The sequence below is a fragment of the Brienomyrus brachyistius genome, chromosome 18 (genome assembly GCF_023856365.1).
Source record: "Brienomyrus brachyistius isolate T26 chromosome 18, BBRACH_0.4, whole genome shotgun sequence".
NCBI classification, from domain to species: domain Eukaryota; kingdom Metazoa; phylum Chordata; class Actinopteri; order Osteoglossiformes; family Mormyridae; genus Brienomyrus; species Brienomyrus brachyistius.
The window spans coordinates 20,266,555-20,290,107 of NC_064550.1; the positions used below are offsets into that span (position 1 = coordinate 20,266,555).

The window sequence follows — 23,553 nt, forward strand, 5'->3', positions numbered from 1 at the left end:
TCTCACCGGGTGTCCTCGTTACACCAGTGACGTAGCTTCAGCTGGGGAAGATGCTAATCCTCCCACTCGTCTGCATCGTTAATGCCTGATTATTCCCCGAAAGCCTCCCGACGTGACGGCAGTCGGGGATTCGCGTGGTCAGGGTCAGGAGGCATTCAAGCACGTCCCCTGGGCGACGACCTCTGTGTAATCTGCTTCCCGGGTACGACGTCACTGCTGGACCTGCTTGAGTCGCCACGTTAACCCTGCTGTTTGCATCAATCCAAGTTGGTTGCCAGTTACGCACCGTGACTAGTTCACATTGCCGGGGCTTTACGGAGGCCATTTAGGTCATGCAACCCTGATTTGAGGTTTTAATGCCTGCAGGGCCTCTCCTGAGATTTGTTGAGTTGTGTGCTGCCCTCCAGGTTTGAGGTTGTGTGCTCACAGTTTTTTTTTCACTGGCACTGGTGTGCAAGAGGGCTTTCAGCTGCTGGGGTAGGTGGGGAGGGGGGTTGCCAATTCTAGAGCGACTGTATCCCCTGTCTCGCCTTTGTTCCAGCTTCTAGGACCGCCCCCTCCACATCTCGTTCGCCCACTTACAGTCCAGGTGTCTGCTGGCCTTCGTCTCTCTCTATCTCGGCTGACGTGGTTCATTTAACCTCCGGTGTGCTTGCAGTTATTTGGATAGAGTGGTAGTCTTTAACAGGGCATTGTCAAACCCAGCAGAATGATGGTCACAGGTGATTACTGCATGTACACAAAAGGTCGCAAAACCAGCATAGCCCTGGTGATGTTGCCATGGTGCCCTATCAGTCTGGGAGATCTGTGCTGGGCAAGTCAGTATAGCCAATCTGGTCAGACAGGTCCCTCGCTGTGTTAGATTCCCTCTCTTTCTCCCCCAGAGCTCGTTCATTTCTCTTGCTGTATGTTTAGTGTCTCACCCGCAATGGTCTGATCAATGGAAAATGGCAGCTCCAGGAGCCTGTGTGTGTGTGTGTGTGTGTGTGTGTGTGTCTATGTGTGTGTACATCTATGACGACCTACTATTGTCAGTTGCTGAGGCTTGGAGATCCTGCCTGAATTCTGGACCAGGAGTCCTGCTGTTAATTGTTGACTGCTGATCTCGGACGTGCAGGTGGCCATCAAGATCATTGACAAGACGCAGCTGGACGCAGTCAACCTGGAGAAGATCTACAGGGAGGTGAAGATCATGAAGATGCTGGACCACCCACATATTATCAAGCTGTACCAGGTGAACCCCCCCCCCCCCCCCCATTCTGGCACACACACGCCTGCGTGCCGTTCCCAGATCCCGTCGGCACCTTCTCGAGGCTTCGCTGAGCTCTCTTTGAGTGTGCAGCACTGTGAGGAACATGACAGAAACGCCGCCCCGGGAGACCCGCGCCGGCTGGAACGCGTGGCAGCCCTGCGTTGGGTGCCGTGGTTGTTTTTAATCCCGTTTCGTCGTTTGCTTTTTAATGCCATGCATACTGATAATACACCGCGTCACTCTACTCCTATCCTGATATAACACTTTTCTACACCTTCTGCTTCAGAAAAACTCACTACGCCTCTAAGTTCAGGTCCGCAATAAATGGGTAGCTAATGAAACGCTCTGCCCCCCCCCGTCCCAGCTGGCCTGCCGCCTGTCCCAATCCCAAGGTTAACAGCAGGCCATGCTCCCCTGTAGAGACCCTTGATCGCGAGAGGCCGTGGTAGCTGGGGCAGCGTCACCACCGTTACGTAAGGTTTCCAGGTCACTGAAGTGCCCCCCCCCCCCATCCCGACCCAGTGCCGGTTTGGCCCTCGGCAGCGTCACAGCGTTCTTTCCGCGTCCCCATCCCCGTCCGAAGAGTCACATGAGGTGCTTACAGTAGCTTTCGGGGCTTTGTGATTCTGCCTCGGTCGATAATCCTGCCTGGCCGAGCTTGTTGCCAGACGCTGTAAGTAGGAACAGCAGCTCCCACTCATAAACAAACCTCAGAAACAAGCCTTTGTAGGTAGACTTCACTGTCACTCAGTGGAATTTGCAGTTTCATTTACATATTTCTAATGTCCGCCCCCCCCTTCCCCCCATGAGCCTGGACTGGGCCTGGTGATATCTAGAAGAATTTAGAATTTTAAAATATCGTTTAAACAGTTAAATTGAGTCGTCATCATCAGACACACAAACAGGCAAGTACATGTGTGGACAAAGAGGGCTACCTACATTTTGTAACCGAAAGAAAGAAATGGTTGATTAGGAGTGCTGGTGGCGCTTTCCGCTTTCCGCATTGCGGAGTTCCACGGGGCAGGGAATGGGGGAGGTCCATCTATTAAGAAGACTCCATCGGAAGTGTAGGGTACAAGGTTGAACTGAGAGCCATAAATCTCTCGGCTGTCTTATTGTTTGTAGCCTTGGCTTCCTTCCCTGACAAAGCTGATGATCGTCGGTTAGTTCCCGTCAGTTACCGACACTGGGTTACTTGTTTCACAACGTCGATTGCCGATAATATCGTGATATCGCGCAAGGTGAGCATGGACAGCCAGCAAGCCCCGAAGTTTATCTGTGAGGTCAGGTGGTGAGAGCGCTGCGTCCAGCTCTCCTGCCCGCCTTTCCATGATCCCCCCCCCCCCCCCCCCCCCCCACAGCTGTCACGTAATTTAGGTAATCGAAGGAAATGCTTAAGTGGACTCGGACACGTCCCTGAATTATTAAAATAGACGTGCTCTTGTTCAGGGAACTTTAAATATTTAAGTGGGGGTATTGTGCAAACTGCTCCCATCTGGAGTGGGTGGACAGAGGGGGGAAAATAATATTTTCTTTTAATTCCTTTCGATATTTTGTGTAGCCGGCCCCGGGCACCTCCATAACTGCTACTCGGCATGTTGTTTGCCACTGAACTGAGATGTGCGCTCACTGCAGCGATTTCTCCATTTTGCTTCCATCTTTGCAGTAAAACTGGATCCATAGCTGAAGGTGTTGCTGCTCCTGCCGCCTCGTTAAGCTGACCTCCTGAACCCAGAGGAGCTGTAATTAACACCCGGTTCAGTGCCGCGTGGCTTGGGGTTACTCGCTTTTTCCTCGCGGCTTGTTTACTAATGACACGTTTAAATGCAAAGCAACATGGCTTTTGTAGTCCAACCCAATTACTCCCTTCCAAAGTGCGTCAGAATCAGTGCAGGTTTGGGGGAGGGGGGGCGGGGGGTTGAGCTTATACCCATATGTAGAGTTTCACATTTCTGACTGCACGGCGAAAGGAATTTCTGTCTGGACTGAGAAGCATTTTGCGGTCGACATATTCGGGAGCCGTGCCAAATTTCTGACAGGCATTTGAAGATGTCGAGGAGGACAGTGTTTTTTTGGAGCCCCAGCCTTAACGTTTTAGTGAGCAGCAAGTGCAGTGAACTTCTGACCCCTATGACTCGCTCTTTCAGCACCGCCCGGGGCCTTCAGATGCCTTCCAGGATGTTTTGAGGAGGATTAGCTGATGAATCCTGCTTGTGTGCAGACTTGTTTTGGGCATTAATCCCAATCACTTTAAATATGCTTCATAAAACACAGCTTATCACTGCTTAATTTTGGGGGGGGGGGCTCCCGTGGTCAAGGTGGGAGCGCAGATCATAGCATTTAAAGCGTCGCTGTTATTCTGATCATGCTACAAAAATCTGTCAAACACAGTGGTGGATGCCGTGAATTTTAAGGGAGAGGGGGACCTGTCACTTAGATGCAAGCATCCCACCCACCTCCGGTCAAATAGCACCTTGCAGCTGGGGGCACATACGCATACACAGCAAAATGTGAAATGCAAATAGTTTTGCTTTCCCCTCCTAACGATGCCATCTCCTTCCTCCAATCAGGTCATGGAGACGAAGAACATGCTGTACCTGGTGACCGAGTACGCCAAAAACGGGGAGATTTTCGGTGAGTGCCCTCCTGACCCCGGCCACGTCTCTTCTCCACGCGCAGCCCGGCATGCCGCTGCGGAACAACAGCTGTGAATAAATACGCAAAACCCAACAGCCGGCTCTCTGACCACATGTGACCCATGTTGGGAGGTCACCACACTCGGCCTGTTCGCTCAGCCCCCCCCCCCCCCCCCCCATGCCGTTATGATCTCAGCCCTCTCTGGTTCCGGTTCTCAGCGACAGCGAAAACGGATCGCAGACGCAAGTGTTCATATGAACACCACGAGGCAGTTTTAGATCATCCGTCTGGTCTGTGGCTTTGGCCTGCGTGAGCTCACTGTGTTTTTGCAACTTTATATTTGATTAGCAAATGCCTTTATCCAAAGTGAGATGCATTTTGGAGAGAAAGCTGGGTAAAATAGTCCCTTAAGGAACTGTGGTGGTTAAACGTCTTGCTGAAGGACCCCAACAGTGACATCAATCTGCTGAGTCTGGGGTATGAACTGGTGACCTTCCAATCACAGGCCGAGCATCCTGACCTGCTGAGCACACTGACCACACTGACTGAACACATAGTTGAACCTAAGCATGGTGTTATTCTGATGTTAAGGCACCAGTGCATTAGGCTACAAAGGATGTAAAATCTAATTTGCAGGTCTGATTATTTACTGCATTTCTTATGTTTTCTGTGCTACTAGATACCCAGATTTGAATGTCCGGTGCTTTGGTTTGAGAACGTCCTAATTTATGTTTGTGTCTGCCTGCTACTTGTGAGTAAATAAACCCTTCAGACTCGGGGTCCCGATTGTAACAGGGAAAAGTGAATAAGTCTGGACCCACCTCTCGTTGCTGGCTTGTGCTTGCTGGGCACAGCAGAGCCACAAAATGACCCCGACAGCCAGTCTGAAATTGCGTGCCTTGCTACATGCCTCAGCTGCCGCATTCGCCCCATGGATTTTCGCAAAACCCTGAATCATTATCTCGTTGCATTCGTCTCAAGGCCCCTCGAGATCCCGGTGCGGAGAAACGCCTGGTGTTTACATTATACTCTGCCGAACAGAGGTATTTGTCAGCTCCGTCTCCCAGGCAAAGGGGAGAAGGGGAAAAAAAAAACGATGTCAGCCGTGTGCTGCCTGAGCGCCTTGTCAGAAAAACGGGGTCAGATGGAGCGGGAGTGAGCCAGGAGTGTGGGTGCAAGTAGGGGGAGGCATCAGGTCTGCTTCTTAAGCGTCACGTTTCGGGAATCCAGCGTAACGCCACAGTGACTATTTCTTTTGATGCTCGCAGTGAGGGTAATCAAGCCGGGTGTGTTCACACTGTCCAGCCGAAGATCTCAGGTGAATTGGTCCGGTGGGGGGGAGGCAGTGAATTGGTCTCAGCGGGGTGGATGACCGGTCAGGTATCCTGGGATTAAACTGCACAGCAGTCAGTGGTGTAGAGTGGCCTGGACCTCTGTTGAAGCCCCCAACCTTTAGCGTGTGGAAGCCTGACCATAGCCACCGAGCTGGATTTAGATCACGGGGGCTGCTGAGGGCAAAGTGCCTCTTTCTGTCAGCAGAATACTTTGCTGTAAACATCTTCATCGCTTCGTTATTTATTTCATGATAATTTTTTTCCCCTCCAATCTCTCAGCGCATAATACAGGGGAACATGAAGACTGCCGAGATCTGGCAGCTGGTGTCTGTCTAGGGCTGAAGGCCCATACAGCAGGACAGTTTCATAATCCGGCAGGCAGGAGCCTCCCTCGGGCATTTGGGCGAGACGGTGTCACCAAGGAAGCTTGCAAAAGTTCCTCCAGAGTCGCCCGTCATTTTTTTCCAAACGATGCCTTTGTTGCTCCTGACAGCCAGAGGCAGCTGTCTGAGGCACTGGTGTTGTGTTGTGTTTTGTTTTTTTTTTTGCTTTCTGCTTTGGTATCTTTAGTTTTAACATGGGTTATTGCATACGTGGTTCTGCAATGGTGGAACTGATCCTTAAGGGTTAAGCGGACTTGGGGGTCCCTTGCAGTCGGGAGCGTTTACCAGTAGACCACTTCCCGCTTTGTTGACCCCGATGTGGTCAGGTTGTGTCAGTGACCAGTGGTGAGACACCCATTCCCATCAGAACCATAGAGCGTGAAGTCACTTAAAGAACCTACTTATGGGATGGGCATCTATCATTAGCGGACCCGGCACCAAACCGGAATGATCTGTATGTCTTGAGACTCTGCAGCATCTCCGCCAAACTGTCCATCTCGCGTGATTTAGGCTTTACTCACCTTGGAGCAACTTTGAATCTCTGAATGCGGAGAGAGTTCCTGCGTTATGGTAATGGAGCTGTTGTGGGGTCTTTAAGTGGGGATTATGTACGACTGACTTCTGCGTAATGTGCCGTGTGACCGCTGGGGCGTTGCCACGGAAACCCGGCCAAACCCAGCAGCGCAGCGTCCTTGACTCGATGCGGCGCAGCCTAGCTTTTGTCCTCTGGCTCAAGGCTTGCAAAGATTTGCATTCTGGGCCTCCGGGTCAGAAACACAGACGCCTTCGTCAGCAGATCTGAGTCTGAGAAGGAGTCAAACCTTGTTAAAGCAGGTCGACGACAGCAGCTCTTCTGTTTGAGCGGGATGCCAGGCGAGCACATCACCCTGGGAGGCGAGCGCAGTGACGATGTCCATGGTTACCTTGTTAGCGAGGTCAGGTCACCTCACCGTTCGCCTTTCCCCATGTGTTTCCCAGAGGGCTATGACAACACCCGCCCCAGCACCCCCTCACCTTTAGCCCGTCCTGCCGTTTGTGTTTGAAAGTCGCAGTTGAGTTTAGGCCTTCAGACTTTGCTCTCGATCCCCTTTAAACCTGTGCAGCTGTTCCGGGAGCTTACCGAAGCCTGCATTGTTGTTTTTCAGCACCAACAAGGCCCTCGCTGGTCGCTGCCCCCCCAGGAACCCAAATGGCACGCCGTACCACCCCCCCTCAAATTTAGCAAATGCCCATGGGAGACTTACGTCAACTCCTGTTGTGGTCAGAATTAATATGCAAAATTTAAGTCCCTGTCCCCTCCAATGGAGGATAGGGGCGTTCCGATTCGGAAGCCCCCACTACATTCCCAATGCTGACATCTCTCCCGATTAGTAGCACGGTTGTGGTCAGCTGTGTGGCCGCATAGGGTCACCGTGCAGAGTGTGACGGCACGTGTCTGACCGGCTCTTACATTTAGCCACCCATCCCACCTCTGCGCTTTACCATCTGCCAGGGCGATCACTGCCTTCCTCACACACACACACACACACATACACACACACACACGCACGCGTAGCCTCATGCCTGTCACACAGGGAGACTGATCGGGGTGTTAATTAAACGCGGCCCTGCTCTCCTTTCATGACGCACCGCTTCACACTCCCCAAGATCTCACCGAACAGCACCCCCTCCGCACAGCCGGTTCCCTCCATTCCAGAAGTATGTCAGCGACTCCCTGCTCCCTCGTCAACTATTGGAGGTGCCGATTCATCACCTTACCCTGGTGAGAGGCTGGGTGCAGTCTCTCGGCAACCGGGGCCAACACCCACACACACGTACACACACACTGTCTGGTTCCTGCCTCCCTAGCATAACATACATAACGGTCTCAGTAGTGGGAGAGATTCTGCAACTTGTTTGCGGGATAAGTCGGGTGGGGGGTGGGGTGTCACATCAGGTCAGGGTTACCTGAAAAAGTGCTTTCGGTGATGGTATAGAGGGGAGCAGGCTGCTTCCGCTGCCTGATGTGGTACAGCTGCTCTGGTGGTGCTGGGGACTGCCAGCCAATGAGAGGTGGCCGTGCGAGCGTGCACTCCCATCTCCCGTAACCGGTGGGCCGTGAAAACGCTCTCTAATGAGGCGTGGCAAGCCCTGCAGCAAGTGGGCTGGAAGTTGGCAGCCGCAGTCATCGCGGTGCATGGGTCACGTGGCCATGATGTGTCATCGGGGGGCACTTGTGCCCTTTCAGGCAGGCTGGCATCCATGGCGGGGGGGTGCGACTTCTAAAAACCTAAAGGCTGTTGTGTTTCCTGACTTGCTTTTGGGGGGGAGGGGTGATGTCCTGTTAGAGCGGCTCTGCAGGGTGCTCTACTCACCCTGGCTTTCAAAGGGGGTGCCCCCCACCCCAGGAAAGCAATAGACATAGCTGCATTTGGCTCCCTTTTTCACTCTGTTCCTCCCCAGGAATCAGTGCGCTTGCTAATTTGCATTAATCAGTGATTTGTATATTAATGTACACCCTCCCTTCCCATCCATCCTTTTTAGTGTCTGGGTCCCCGACGCAGGGTTGCAGTTGTTCTGGCTGTCGCATGCAAATCCCACCCCCCCCCTCCCCCACACGCACACACCCACCCCTCAGTCATCCTCCCCTGAGAAGAGTTCATGGGAATGTTGGACGTGGCTGCAACTTGCTTAGGGGGGGTTGTGACTCTGAATCGTGTACGTGATCGTCCCTCCAAGCTCATACCTCTGTTTGCGGGTACTGCCGTCCTGGACCCTGGTTCCCATACGGTTCAGTCACTGTGCTCTGATCTCATATTTATGTTCACCTTGGTGGTCTCTACGGTTACTACTGTGTATTGCAGTCTGGAAGCGGCCTGGAGCCTATGTATTGCTGGTCTTCACCTCACTGTGACCCTTGGCTTAGTCTCATCTCACTGTTAATCACACAGACGTGTCATTTCATGCATGAGGGTTTGGTGGGGAGGGGTGTAAGGGCCTGTATTGTGGTCCCTGTATGTTTGCCTTTTTCACAGCCTCTGGTTCACAAGTGACATTTCTGTGTGTAGAGTTTTCCCCATTAAACAGATGCTTTTTAACGGTGCCTAAAGAGTAGGGGGGGAGCTGGACAGGCGGGAGGGAATCACTGTAGGACCGGGTCTACGGGGCCCCCTGTCAGGACCGCGGCATGCTCGTCTGTGCTCTGCTACCTTGGCGGCAGGTCAGGATTCGAGATGGCGGCCCGAAGGGATCGGAAAATCTGAGACGCAGACGAGAGGTCAGGACTGCCGTGTCTACATGTTAGGTTTCTGGTGTCGTTGTTAGCCTGATCCCACGGTCTGCGCCACACTCCGGTTTGAGCCAGTTCTGGATCTATTCCCCAGTTGACGTCCTGGACCACGTCTCCTGTTTGTTGGGCTGTTTGTGGACTTGACCCGGTCGCAGTCACCGAGGAGATTTCTGATCTCTGTGCGATTTCTTATCCTTCCTTATGAAATTGCTGTGCCAGTTAGTCAGTGTCACTCCTGGACTCTGGAAATCGCACTGTAAACATGCCCCCCCCCCCCTTCCTTGCTCCCCACAGACTACCTGGCAGGCCACGGGCGGCTGAGCGAGGCCGACGCACGGCGCAAGTTCTGGCAAATCCTGTCCGCTGTGGAGTACTGCCACAACCGCCACATCGTCCACCGTGACCTGAAGGCAGAGAACCTGCTGTTGGATGGACATATGAACATCAAGATCGCAGGTAATGGGGCAGGTAACGGGGCAGGTGCCGAGGCCCTTGTGTGCGGGTGTGTGTCACCGGGTCACAGGTGCTGATAGAATAGTTGTTGTTGTTGTTGTTGTTTTCTCATTTGCATTTGGCTTCTCTATGTTGTAAAATACTTAGCATTGACATTTTATTCAAAGGTACAGCAGTTAGTTCCAGCCCCAGAGGAACTGAGTTGGCAGGGTGCTCGGTGCTGTAGCTGAGAGACATACAGCTCTGGAAAAAATTAAGAGACCACTCTATATTTTTAAACCAAATCTGCATTTTTAAATCCTGGTTTAATTCTGGTTCTGCTGGCAGACGGCTACACTGAGGAACAGGTCACTTCCAGGTAAAACATTTCTGAGACAGCAGGTCACAAGAATAAGGTGAAGCAGGAGACACTGGGAACGACCAGAAACCAGCCAGGTAGAGGGCGGAAGTGACTCTCTAATGGCAGAGATGACTGTTAACTTATCCGACAGTTTCTCATGAATCGGGGGATGACATCAAGTGATCTTCAAAAGGAATGGGAAACATTAAGTGCATGTGTGAGGTGCACTGCTAGGACAGTTCATATCTGGCTACTAGAAACTGAAACTGAAGTCCTATAAAGCAAGGAAGAAGCCCTTCATTAATGAGAAACAGAGAAGACCCAGGCTGCAATTTGCAAAAAATATACATATTATTCAGAGGCGCACACCCATAAATTGAGAAATGAGGGAAGCAGAGCTATATACTGGCTGTGTGAGGATGCCAGAGGCCTGGCGTTTCAGGGGGGGTTAAATGAGGGGAGGTGCTGCACGGCTCCGAGCTCTAATGCATCCCGGTCCCTTGTCCTCCGCGTTGTGCTTGACTCCTGCAGAGGTCAGGTGAAGGCGCCGTGAGATACCTCACTCACTGACACGCAGATGCCGCTGTTATTTATGATATTATCTCCTGTCAGGCTGCTTGGCCCACCTACACTGTCCTTAAGTGTCCCAGCAAATCCCCCCCACCCGCTGCAAAATGCCCTTCAGAAGGCAGTGTGACTGGTGGGCTTTCAGGCCAGATGAGCTGCCTTTATGGGACCTCTGGGGGCCGCTTTCCAGGCAGCTTAGTGGCAAACCCGAAATACAATTAGGTAGTGGCGGTTGGGGCTTCCGTAATTGAGTCCTGTTATAGTGTTCAGCTGGTTCTGCTCAAATTCACCAAGGTGCGTTTTTTTTTTTTTTTTTTAATAAGGATAATTAGTCTACTGTGCATTCTCTGCTCCTCTCTCCTCAGTTTAGGTCTAATCGCTTTTCGTAGGATGAATTTAAACGGAAGCTGTGGGCAGTAAAACCCACTGACACCGCAGTCGCGTAATAAACCACATTAGCAACGCGGCCGACTTCGGAATCCTGTGCACCCCGTGCCTCTTTAATAACGCTGACATTCCCGTACCTTTCTGAGTGTGCTCTGTATGCGCGCGCTGTCCACTGTGAGTTTCCCTTTAAATATGTTACCTGTGTGTGCATGAGGAGGGGTGTCTGAGCTTCCACGAGGGTCACATGTTCCACCGCGTGAGCCTGGACCTTGGAGCCTGAATTCCCGCTAGCGGGGGCGGCTCCATATGCCGATAAGATCTTATCGGTGCCTTGGTGGCTTTTCCTGTCCACCTGAGCTGCCCCCCAGCCCCTCTAAGGGGCCATTGTCCTTCATTGACTCCTGTATTCAGGCCCTTTGGGTTGCATGGGGCTCTGGACAGAAAGCCAAATTAAATCGAATGGCATCAACATGTAATATTAAAAATTGGAGGATAACTAAGCCTCTGCTTGGCTAGGAGGGTTTGTTTGCTTCTGTGTGTTTACTGCTGAAGCGATTTTCTACATGGTTCATTTTTTTTTTTTATTTAATTCCTTGCTCCGCCCCCCCCCCCACATTTTTTTGGGTCGCCCTTGTTCTTAAACATGAAAGAGCTTCTCAGTCAGCCAGCCTGCGATGCACATTGCCTGTGTGTATGTGCGGAGATGGCGCTCCAGTTCAGTCTGGAGGACACACCCACTTTCTGCTCCCAACAAACTATATGGGTAAAAATCCTGCCTTGTGCAGAATCTGTGTTCATCGCACCCGCCATCATCACCTCGAGAGAGAGCGCTTCCACAGTGCCTCCTATGGGGACTGAAACAGCACCGCCCAAAGTCCAGCTGTGTCGCCGCGGTGACTCGTCATTCTGCAGGCATGCAGTGTGCAGGAAATGCACCTGATGGCTGCTAGCAAGCAATTCTAAATGCGGGAGGACGAGGAGGAGAGCAGAGAGCGACTTGATAGCCCCCCCCCCCGATCCCCGCCATCCCTCTCCGGGTGCCCACCTCTGGGCAGTGGCGGAGTATTGACGTCAGTCGGCCTGTTCAGTATTCCAGCCGTGAACTGGGTCAGCGCATCCGCGCTGTGTCCCGGCTGTACTTGCGTCTCACCTTGATGCTGTCAATTTGAATGATCCCTCCCTGCACACACCCTCATTTATTCGGCGGGGTGGGGGGGGGGGGTCTGATCCGGATGGCTTACGGAGGGGAGGGTGGGGGGCATGTTTATCCGAAGTGCTGAAAAGCGTATTAAGAGTGACGCTGTAGTAATCGCATTAGCTGGAATGCCGCGCTCAGTCATGAGAGTAACATCCTGCCTCCACCCCCCCCATAAGGTGCTTCTGCTGTCCATAAAAACACCTCTTTAACACCCCCCCCAGGCTGTATGCTACTGTTTTTTCGGTTTCCACTCTTTTGCCACAAATATGTTGGCCTCCTCATGTTGCCCCACCCCCCAACACCAGTGTGGGGATTATGTGACAGCCCTCCCCCCAGCCTGGCTGCCGTGAGTCGGTGTGACGCGCTGCTCTTCCTGGCTCCCCATCCCCTTACCTGATGAGCACATCTCCCAAACGAACGGACTGGGACTTGACCCCCTGACTGTGTGACACTTGTAATGGACTCTGTAGTTGTTATACAGCCACAAGATCTGAGGAAATTGGGTGGGGGCGATGGGGGTAGTGCTGGGGGGGCTCTCCATATGAGGAGCGCAGCTGGGGTCCCATTTCTTTGAGCCGAAACCCGTATCATTTTAAAAATGACACAAAAAAACCACATAATTGGCCCCTCTCTCTACAGACCCCATCGCCTCTGTTCTTGATCCTTGGTGGCTTGTACAGGTGCCGCAAATTATGGGATATTTCCAGCCTGTTCCACGCTCTTTGTTGGCTACTGGCTTGCAGTCGCCGTGCCTCGTGCTGTCTCTCCCTGCTTGTGTAACAGGATTGTGTGCACACTTGAGTGCATGTGCAAGTGAGATGCTGGGATGCCATCGTCCTGGTGATATGTGTGTGTGTGTTTGGGGGGGGGGGTATCAGGATCGGGTGGGGTGATGATAAACTTCAACAGGCAGAGCGAGACTAGAGGCGGGGTTTCATTCGTTTTTATCCAATGGGAGTAGCTCACCACCATGCACCTCACTCACAGAATTGGTGCACAGCAGAAATACTGCACCTCACGCTCGGTGCAGGCTGTGAGTTCTACCCTCGGGATTCTTCCTCCTTTCCTTCTTATTTACCGCTTTAGTCACTCAACAAAAGGGTGTGTGTGTGTGTGTGTGTGTGTGCATGCATGTGTTCCCCCCTTTATGCAGCCTACATAATGACTGCATGTGTCCTTGAGCCGAACCAGAGGTCCTCTCATTCCACCTTTTCAAGTTTTGGGTAATTTTGGATTTTTTTTTCCAACCACCTTCCTGTCACCCACAGATTTTGGGTTTGGCAACTTCTTTCAACCGGGGGAGCCTCTGGCCACATGGTGTGGCAGCCCCCCCTACGCCGCCCCAGAGGTCTTCGAGGGCCAGCAGTACGAAGGCCCCCAGCTGGATATCTGGGTAGGTGATGTCATGCGGTCCATCACCTCTTCAAATCCAGCCGTGGGGGATTCTGCCCAAACTACCCATCCCTTTAACAGCCGCCTGAACTCGCCATCCGGAGTTTTCTGTGATCTACTCCTTTCCCTGGTGGATTTGCATGTGTGATCAGCCTGTGGTTCCCAAAATCTACATTCAGCTATTTTATAGCACCAAGGATCTGTGTTTGAGTGTCAAGCAGGAGTGTTCAGGGTTAATGCAGTATTTGCCCAATGCGGTATTTACACGTTGCAGTGGGAGTCCCTCCCGGTGATGCCTTTTGCCCCCCCCAATACGCACACACAGAAAGAGCTGTCCCTGCGCCAAATGCACTGATGCCGCATGTCCTGTCCGTGCAGAGCATGGGTGTGGTCCTCTACGTTCTGGTGTGTGGCGCCCTCCCGTTCGATGGACCCACGCTGCCCGTGCTACGTCAGCGTGTGCTGGAGGGCCGCTTCCGGATCCCCTACTTCATGAGCGAAGGTACAAACCGACTCTGGAGACATACATTTTGAAGTTTGACTGCACAGCAAGAAGAATGTGTTCTTCAAACCATCGGTCCTACTTCATTTCATCTACCAGGCCTCAGGGCCTGCTGCCCGTGGGTAACAAGAATGTTTTGGTGGAGGCTTTCACAGCCAATGAGAGACCAGCAGTCGTGATCCTTGGGCCCGCAGCCATATTCTGACAGGGATCCGCTCGACCAAAGTTAACAAGTCATCCTGACAGATTTATTCCTGGTGCCCGAATGTCGCCTTCATTTGTAAAGCCTTCGCGTGGGGTTTTGGCCAGGGGAGGTTAACAAGCTTTTGATGGGGACCCCGGTGGGGCGCTCCCCCGGCCATCGCCCCCCGAGGTAAAGGGAACAGAATGTGCAGAGCGCGTTCCTACAGCGGCCCGCCCGCCCGCAAAGCGAGGGCAGCCTGCAGTGAGCGGCGTGCGTGCTGCATTCCTTTCATACTGAACAGTTGATTAAAACAGGATGTTTCCTCGGTCTCCTGGGTTACCTATGGTCCTGGGCGGGCTCGGCAGCAGTAAACCTACAGCCAATGGGGACACACTTCGGCTTAATGCGTGTCCCCCCCCCCCCCCCCCCCACAAAATTAACTGGCCCACTGAGTTCAGCCGCAGGGTTTTCAGTGTTTGGTTTTACGCCTCAGCTCTCTTATTCTTCAACAGTTTGGCCCAATACCAGAGTGCGGCTGGCTCACCAACCCCCCCCCCGTTCACATGTGGCACATTACCAGCCCAGCACACTGGAACCTCCATGTTTCTAATCCAGCTGGAGCTGAAATTTGATATGTGAGGGGTCTGTGCGTGCAGTAGGGGGCGCCGAACGTGCCTCACGCCTACTTCCCGTCCTCTCGCCCCACCCCATGCCCAGACTGCGAGCACCTGATTCGCCGCATGCTTGTGTTGGACCCGTCCAAGAGGCTGTCAGTGGCGCAGATCAAGGAGCACCGCTGGATGGCGCTGGAGGTGCCCATGCGGCGCCCCCTGCTGTACCAGCAGGGTTCTGCGGCTGGGGAGGGCAGCGGCGAGGCTGGCGTGGGCGAGTACAGTGAGCAGGTGCTACGGCTCATGCACAGCCTAGGCATTGACCAGCACAAGACCATCGAGGTGAGGCCCCTGTATGTGGCTGACTGGGGGGGGGGGTGGGGGACGGGGGGGTGTGCACGGGCCTTGTGTGAGACCCCAGCTGTTCCCTCGCAGTCCCTGCAGAGCAAGAGCTACAACCACTTTGCAGCTATCTACTACCTGCTGGTGGAGAGGCTGAAGGCTCACCGCTGTAGCTTCCCCGTGGAGCAGCGGCTCGACGGCCGGCAGCGCCGCCCCAGCACCGTCGCCGAGCAGACAGTCGTCAAGGTAACACGCTGGCCACCGCATGGCGCCACTTCTGTGGGCGTGGGCCTAGTCCGCGTGACGCCAACGTGTCTGTAGCGATGCTCTCGCTCATGGGTTTAACTACAATGAAGTCCCTCCCCCCTCCTCCCAAGCAGGCAAGCAGTGGCCCCCCACAGGTGGGGCTCCTTCCACAGAACATGAGGCTCCTGCGTTCTCCGGTTCTCCTCCCAGCCTCCACCGACGCCTTCACCTTCCCACAATCCCCCTGCCCACCTGAGCACAGCCTCATGGAAGAGGAGGTTGGCACGCCCAAGGTCAGTAGAGGTCCAGTCCTGGACACGACCATGCAGTCATCCCCCATGCTCAGAAATTATAGCTGCATGTGTAGAACTGAATACTGATTAATCAGGAGCTCCCTGCCACCACCACGTATCCCCAAGATTTGAACAGGAGGTTCTTGCGGGTGTTTTCTGTCACCTTTAGTGGAGCTCTCAAGCAGGTCCACACCCTGCTGCTGTGACACATTCCTACGTGTCTCATTTTGGGGGTGATTGTTTCTCTTCCTCCGATTGGATGGAAGAGCCTCTGTGGCCGTTTTTTGAGGGCAAAGGCACAAGTGCGTCATCGTAGCCGCCGCAGCTGCTGTCCAGCCATGGAGGGGTGGGGGTGAAGCAGTCTGTTGTTGCAGCAGCATTTCCCCTGTGCGTTGAGCAACTCCGTTCCTGGCTTCGGGCATTTCAGGAAACTAGGATCAGGGCTCCCGTTTCCCTGGCAACATTCAAATGATCTGTGTGTGTGTGTGTGTGTGTGTGTGTGTGTGTGTGTGTGTGTGTGTGTGTTTGTGGGCACACACTTACTCATCTCCGTGTGCCTGTGAGACAGGCCTCTCAGCCAAAACACACTTCCTGTTCCTGTATTCCAGACATGCCCCCCCCTTCCCCTTGGCTATACCATGTGTATGGGGGCTGGGGGGGCAGTGTCGGAGTGATTGCAGGCATTTTGGTTTATTTGCCCTTTTCCCGGTGTCCTACCGTCCCCTCTCTGCGTGCAGCCGCTCCTCCGGCCTTTTTCGATGGACCGCCGTCTGCTGAGAGAGCTATGCGCAGACAGGCCGCATCTGCGCTGCTGGCTGCGTGCTTGTAGGTGACTAATCGCTGAAGCTCAGGAGCTCTGCTTAGGGAGAAATGGTCTGGCTGTCCTTCCCAGTCGCATACTGGTCAAAGCAAGCTGCCTCATAGCACGGGGTTGCTGCTCGCTGTGGCCCCGCAGATGGCAGTTTTGGGGAGGCTCACATTGGTTTGGAAAGGAGGGGGGGGGAGTTATATGGCTGGGTTCTTCCCAAAGAACGAGTTGCATCTCTCCATGGAGTCTGTAGCCCGCAGAGCGAAATGGAGCAGATGGAGAATAGCACATGTCTAGAGCTGGCATGACACCATAGCAACCTTCCCCCCCAGGTCAACGGCTGCCTGCTGGATCCGCTGCCCCCCATGGGAATGCGCAAGGCCAGCGGCTCGCTGCCCAGCAACATGATGGAGACATCCATTGATGAGGGCATCGAGACGGAGGAGCCAGACACTGAGGACGACCCCGTGCATGTCCTCACCGCGCTGCAGGCATCCCGCTTTGGCCAGCGCCGGCACACGCTCTCTGAGGTCTCCAACCAGCCTGGCGCAGCGCCCCCTACAGGTCGGCTCCAGGAAGTGGAAAATTTTGTTACTTTTATCTGTTTAATTCCTGTTATCGGGCCTGGTTCAGGGTCAGCCACAAGGGTTTATGTTTGTCAAATCTCTGGAGGATCGGTCAGGTTTTGTTAAGGCGCTGACGTCACATTAAGTCATTCGCGGTTTGTTCGGGGGAGGCTGGGCGTGTGTGTCCGGCTTGCTGAGTGTATATGTGTGTGTGTTCGACACAGGGAAGCTCTTCAGCCTGGCCCACAACCCATCGCTGGGTAGCATGGACTCGGAGTACGATATGGGCTCTGTGCTCAGCAACCACAGCCTGTTGGAGGACACCAGCTTGCTAAGTGAGGCGGTCCCTGTGGGCCGCGTGACTCCACCCTTCGTGGGAGCACGACCCGCCAACCCCGCCATGCTGGCCCTGAGCTCCCAGTACCGGGAGACGCACAACCACTCACCCGTCAGCTTCCGAGAGGGTCGGCGCGCCTCTGACACCTCCCTCACTCAAGGTGCGTGAACTTGGGCCGGACCGTACCACACCGTTTCGGGAGTCTTTGCCTACATGCCCACTCTCATGTTGTTCACACTCTCAGATGCTAATTATTTGAGGTATGACTGTAGCTCTTCGGTGACTATTTTTTTCCCCGCTTTGATGGCAGCCCACGCTGCACCACATCACATTTAATCACCTAGCGTGTGTAATTGCTCTTAATCACTGCTAGGCTTAGAATAAGGGGGTTTTTTTCCCAATCCCTGTGAGGAAATCCGTGAAACTCAGAAGCAAAGTATGTGAGGCTGTTGTTGCCTATTCAGACCCAAAGGGTTCACCTGATTGGCCTCAAGACTGAGCTCCCCATCCCTCTGTCTCCAACCAGGCCTGGTCGCCTTCAGGCAGCATTTGCAGAACCTCGCCCGTACCAAGGGCATCCTGGAGCTGAACAAGGTGCAGATGCTGTACGGTCAGATGGGCCCAGAAGAGGAGCTGTCACTGGGGCCTGCTGGAGCCTACCCCCATCTGCAAGACCTTCTGGATCCCCAGCAGCAGGTCAGTGCCACCTCGTCCACCTCTGACACCTAGCAGCACAAACACTGACAGATGAAAAGCCAGGCGACAGGACACCAAGCCAGGGCAGGCATCATATAGGAAGTGGCTGAACAAGTGGCTGATTTCACAAGAAGGTGCCTAATCTGGTTGAAGAATACATGGCAGTATACAATCCCACTGTACTACTACAATAATAATAATAATAATAATAATAATAACAATAATAAAATAATAATGGGGTATGACTATGGATACAGCATCTAGAAGAGATCCAAGGTCCAGCACAGGCAGACTTCCTGTTAGACAGGAAGCAGTCTTGTTAGACTATGCAAGGCCGTCATGGTCACACCGCAATGTCCGTGTGTCTCCCTGCGGCAGGACGGAGTGGCCAGGCTCCCCGGTGGAGCCCAGCCCCCTTTGCTGTCCCGGCGACAGAGCCTGGAGACACACTATCTTGCACACAGACTGCAGGTATGTGAGCGATGACCAAACGCCAGCTAGCAAGCAGTTCACAGGTTGCCGGGGGTGTTATGGTGATGCATGCGCCCGACTGCAGGTTTATCTGTACATGTCTGACTGTGATGGAGGATTCTGAGGATATAGTTCCCTTCCCCGCCTCTTAAAGACAAAGCCGTGACGTCTCACCTGACCTTCACTGTATCCACAGAATATCGGCCCCTTGGCCAGCAGCCCTGGGAGCTGCCAGATGTTCTGCAAGGAGGCCCCGCGGAGTCTGGAGCAGCAGCTGCAGGAGCACAGGTATATCTCTCCCCGGGGCTGGCAGTGGGAGGTGACGCTGCGTTGCTCCTATGTTTAGCCCACCTTCTTGCCCGACAACCATGCCTGTTCCCTTCGGCACAGATTATACCAGAAGAGGCTCCACCTTCAGAAGCAGTCCCAGCTGCAGACCTATTTCAACAAAATGCACATTGTGGAGGGCTCCTACCCTCCACGTCCCTCGATGGGCCACCTGGAAGCTGCAGCTCCTGGCCAGTCACAGGGAATGCCCCCCCTGGGGCAGTCGCAAAGCGGCCCACAAGCTTCTCCCCCCTTCGCCTGTGCGCATCCCCTCAGTCCCTTAATGGAACCCAGCGCTGAGGCCCAGCCCTACAACCCCTTCCTGGGCCCCTACCTAGACCTGGGTCCCATCCCACTGCCCACGCAGCTCCCCGAGCCCCCAAACTTCAGCTGTCTGGTCTCTCAAGAGCCACACCACCAGGAACAGCACCAGTACCCCCTGGACCCGGGCCAGCCTCCGCCACCATCGAGTCAGCTCGAGGGCTGCACTGTGGGGTACGAGAGCCTGGCTTTGCCCGAGCTCGACAACCCGTTCCTGGACTGCGAGATGATGGAGACGGTGGATCCGCAGCACGGCTTTGTGCTGGTGAACTAAGCCGTAACACCTGCAAGGAATGGTATTACCAAACACCAATGGTATTACCAAACACTGGAAATGCCAAGGCTGTGTGAAAGGCGTGGGGTTTAAGGTGCGGTGGGAGGTGAGACTTGACCACACAAATGGAATGATAGTCAGAATATTGACTTTTCTACTTTGTACATTTTAAACCTCAGAGGCTCTACCGAATCCTCCCTACCTCCCTCTCACATAAGCTACCATCTCCCACAAGGTGCAGCCGAGTGGCTGGGCCGGTGTGCTCCTGTGGTCAGCGTACGTGTGCGTTTGCCCGTGCGTGACGTCACACAGAGGAGCCTCAGGCAGCCGGAGTGCTGACCGTGCCCTCCAAAGTGAGGATCTGCTGACTGTGAAGGCAGCTTGGGGTTGGTGTTAGATGACCACTTTCCCGTAAGAGCACAAATTTTATATGAGAATAGGAAGAAGTCTTGGCTTGCATGGGCCGGAGGTGTGAAACGGCAGTGACCATGCATGCCTCGGGTCTTTTTGTGAGTAATTTTGAAGCAATATTTTCATGTGAAGTGGGAAAGGAGCCTTAAGCTTTCACAGGTGTCCTCCTTCACGGGCAGGCGTGACTCTTGGTCATGTGACACTGGAATCGGATGACTCAAAGGCTCACCAGTCTTTCTCACCACAAGTTAAAAAAGAACTCGGTGTCTCTGAGAAGTAGGCCTGCAAAAAAAAAAATCAACTGGCTAAGGAAAAAGGTGATTTATTCTTTAAGGAAAAAAAAAATATATATATATATATATATCTTACAAAATGTATGCAAGCGTTTGCAGCGTACATACCAGAGCTGAGATTTGGCTTAAAGCACTTTTTTCAAAGGAAGAAATAGATGAAAGGGAGGAAAGAAAATCTAATTGGGGGTGAGTTAAGAAGGCAGCCGTTTATGACTTTCAGTGAAATTAAAAAGCCGAAACCTGGAACTGGTTTGCATCACTATAGCTCTGGACTCCAATTCCCATGACCCCTCTGTCCAACAGACGGCTTTTGTATCCCCCCACCAAGAACTGAGAAACAGTCATTTGTAGGTGTTCAAGAAAAAAAAGCAGACAAGGAACCACAGGTCCCTCATCCTAAGTGGGAGTTCAGTTATGTGTTGGTGGTTTGTTGTTTTGCGCTACCGTAGAATTTAGGGGTTAGATTATTAAGACCCAGAAATCTGCTTAGAAGAAACAACAGATGGTGTGTCCAGTGTGATAGTGCTGTGCCTTTTCCCTCTTTTTGATTTAGAAATGAATACTTGATTTTTTTTTTCCTTTCTGGAAATTGTTCTTAAGGAAGGTACAAAACAACCCCCCCCCATCAGAAGTTCTGTCTGAACCCCACTGTGTGGAGTTATGGACTAGCCCCTCCTTTTTTGACAGTGCTATTTTGGTCTATCAGTATATGCCATTAAAAAGTATTATAGCAATATTTATAAACAATGACTATGATGAAAGTACGGATAGTGAATGTGTTCTTTGTCTGTGTCATTTCATTTCATGTATGCAGGAAAACCTGGCGTCTATTTGGAAATACAGACTTCAGCGTTTTATCTTCGTTGTTGACCACACATAAGCTAACTTGCTGTTGAGATTAAAAAAAAGTTATATGACCGCGTCTCATGCTATCATCTCTACTGCATGCAAAAACAGTCCTTTGCATGGTAACAGTTGGTCTGTGTGCAAGAGGTTCATCAGAGACATTTTGTCTTAAGCGGTGAACCTGTTGCTGTCTGTTCAATTTGCTTTATACAGAACAAATGTGCTTGCGATTAAAAAAAAAATTATACCACTTCCACAACAACATAAATTTCTTTAAAAGAGTACAGTTAACCACAGTAGTGTTACGAGCTACACTGTTTACAGCCTGCCTTTGGGAGCCAGCTGCAGTGAATCTGGTAGTGATAAATTCAACACTTTCTTTAAGTCCTACATGGTCTCCTGTTTCCCATCCAAGCTATAAAACTTCTCCATCAGCATAGGGGACGTCTGAGCTTCAGAGGTTGGATGGTCCTCCATGGACCCACGTTTCTTGCGCAAGCAGACTCTTCCATGTCTTCATCAGCAACCCCCCACCCCCCCCCCCCCCAACTCCTTGTGCATCTACCCAGAGCGATGACACTACTGCAGTCACGAATCCGCTTTCGCTCAGACCCAACGATTGCCAAATTTTGTGCCTTTTTATAGACTCGTGGTAAGCGCTTCTCATAATTTCACGTTGGCCTACGTGAACCTTTCCTGTGGTGGGGGTGGAGGATAACTATTCCAGTCGAAAAGTGATTCATACAATGTGATTCATTAAAAAAAGAAAAAAAAGGTGAATCACAAGATAATGCTAAATGTATTCCAGTACAAAAATACTGTAAAACTAAAGTTTCACAGGCAATATCAAAATGTATTAAGTAGGCTGTCTGCATTGAAAACTATACTTACATTTTGGGTTCCCTAATCAAGACATGGCAAACGTACGTTGGCAAGCCTTGGGTAATTTCTAACGTGATACCTTAACACAGGGGACCCATTGCTCAGGTTTTTGTCTGTTTGCTGCCTGAGAAATTGCTCCTTGTCAGCTCACTTTTATTTGGCCAACTGTCAGATCAAGGACAATGGCAAGTGGCTCCATTCCTTCACTTGTGACTCAAAAGGAAATCAAGGATCTCGCCACCATTCAGAACCTGTTACCTTGAATGGAAATTGTAGGATCAAGGTTAAGGAACATAATTCTAGTGCTGAAATGCTGGGCGCAGAAGGGTCTTGGATGTTAAGCATCGTAGCTGTGCAGAAGAGTCAGAGGGGAATGTGGATATACTTCATCCAGACTTGATTCAAGCATAACAATGATGAGAACTCCAATGGAGAAACCCCCCCTCGAACACCACTCGCCCCACTATTTAGAGAGTCTTTGTGCATTTGCTAACTGATCTGTATGAACTTAACTGTTTGGGTGGACATGAACTGCTTCTTGTACCCCTCTCCCTAGGAAACCATGTTTGCTCAAGAGATGGAGACAAAGTGTAAAAACCTGCGTGTGCGAGAAGTGCAACTATTTCCGCAGTTTAAGATGGGAAATAAGAATGACAGGAAATTATGCGTTATGAAGTCATCCTGCTTCCATTCTGTACTGTCAATGCAACAAACACCAAACAAACAAAATTACCTCTCAGTAGTGCTCATCTCTGATATAGCTTTTAGGCTGGAGGGCAAAATGGGTTGGATTCGTCCTCTCTCCTCAACTAGCCAAAAGCTGCTTTAGAGCCAATTTTACTGTTGGGCTGTCAAGCCTTTGATCTTGATCAAGTGGATATATTTATTCCTCTGGCTACTCGTCCATGCAGCTGTATCTGGGTTAGAACAATTTTAATTTGAAGCTCCAAAAAAGACATTTCTGTTCAATACACAGGCTGTACAGTTTGATTCGTAAATGAAAATCACACAAGACACTTGACACCTTTGGGGCTTCCACAAAGGTATGCTTTCTGCTTGCCCTTCACACACATTATCATTTCATCCAAGCATCTGCTTTTTTCTGTAACTGAGATGGCATCAACTGTCTCTATGGCGACAAAACCAGCAAAGATCAACATGCCACTGGCGTGAAACGGAGACAAACAGTGCCACCAGCGCACTTAATCCTTAATCCCAGTCACATGGGTGTCTGAACCAAATGCCAATAATCTCATTACCTGATTACTTGCTATTGGAAAATGTCTTTATTGGTTGGACATAGTAGCACCTGCGATAAATTGAGTTTTGGAAAAGTTGCTGAGGCATTTCGCTGAACAATAGGTCTGCAAATCCTGTTAGTACTGCTCCATGCGAGGCAACTCTGTAGCCACTATTAAATGTTGACATAATGAGCTGGGTGCATTGCAGCCTTTAACTCTGGACCTTAATCTGACAAGCATTTACTACCTCACTAAATTTAGCTTGTTAATTAAGCACTCGAGTGTTGCATTTGGCTGTGTAAATGAAAATGAAAATGGAGAATTAAAAAAAAAAAAAAAAAAAACGATGTCTTTCACCAAACTAGTTTGTCCTGACCAGCAACGTGATTTAGCTTCATCAGCCGGCCTGCCCACCATCATATTGCCAGGATTAGCTGTGTCAACACCATCTGACCAAATTCAATGCCTATATATTTCAATCTGCTGGCTCCTTGATTCCATAATGGTTAGCACTGGTAATCAGCAGTTGACTAGATACATTAGTCAGTTGAATAGGTATGAAAAAAATGCTACGTTGGAATCCGTCACACAAACAGTGCGTTAAAATAGCATCGTAAGGACTTCTGGCTCTGATTTCTCTTGCTGTCTTCGCTGAAAGCCATCAGGAAAGCTTTACAACATACTGGTGTAC

At 51.7% G+C, this 23,553-nt stretch overlaps 1 protein-coding gene across 2 annotated transcripts in view; it reads left to right on the plus strand.

The window, feature by feature from the left end:
* Positions 1 to 20,815, plus strand: part of LOC125712728 (serine/threonine-protein kinase SIK2-like) — a 24,467-nt gene extending 3,652 nt beyond the window's left edge. The window contains exons 2-15 of one of the 2 annotated variants that reach the window (XM_048983116.1): positions 1,118 to 1,234; positions 3,823 to 3,886; positions 9,169 to 9,330; positions 13,088 to 13,212; positions 13,590 to 13,713; positions 14,615 to 14,850; positions 14,944 to 15,096; positions 15,228 to 15,389; positions 16,530 to 16,761; positions 16,988 to 17,260; positions 17,627 to 17,796; positions 18,175 to 18,267; positions 18,464 to 18,555; positions 18,658 to 20,815. In XM_048983116.1, coding sequence (XP_048839073.1) covers positions 1,118 to 1,234; positions 3,823 to 3,886; positions 9,169 to 9,330; positions 13,088 to 13,212; positions 13,590 to 13,713; positions 14,615 to 14,850; positions 14,944 to 15,096; positions 15,228 to 15,389; positions 16,530 to 16,761; positions 16,988 to 17,260; positions 17,627 to 17,796; positions 18,175 to 18,267; positions 18,464 to 18,555; positions 18,658 to 19,189 — 2,535 coding nt within the window. In that variant the 3' untranslated portion in view covers positions 19,190 to 20,815. The remainder of the gene's footprint in view (positions 1 to 1,117; positions 1,235 to 3,822; positions 3,887 to 9,168; positions 9,331 to 13,087; positions 13,213 to 13,589; positions 13,714 to 14,614; positions 14,851 to 14,943; positions 15,097 to 15,227; positions 15,390 to 16,529; positions 16,762 to 16,987; positions 17,261 to 17,626; positions 17,797 to 18,174; positions 18,268 to 18,463; positions 18,556 to 18,657) is intronic. The other variant, XM_048983117.1, reaches the window with a different exon arrangement.
* The last annotated feature ends 2,738 nt before the right edge of the window (positions 20,816 to 23,553 follow it).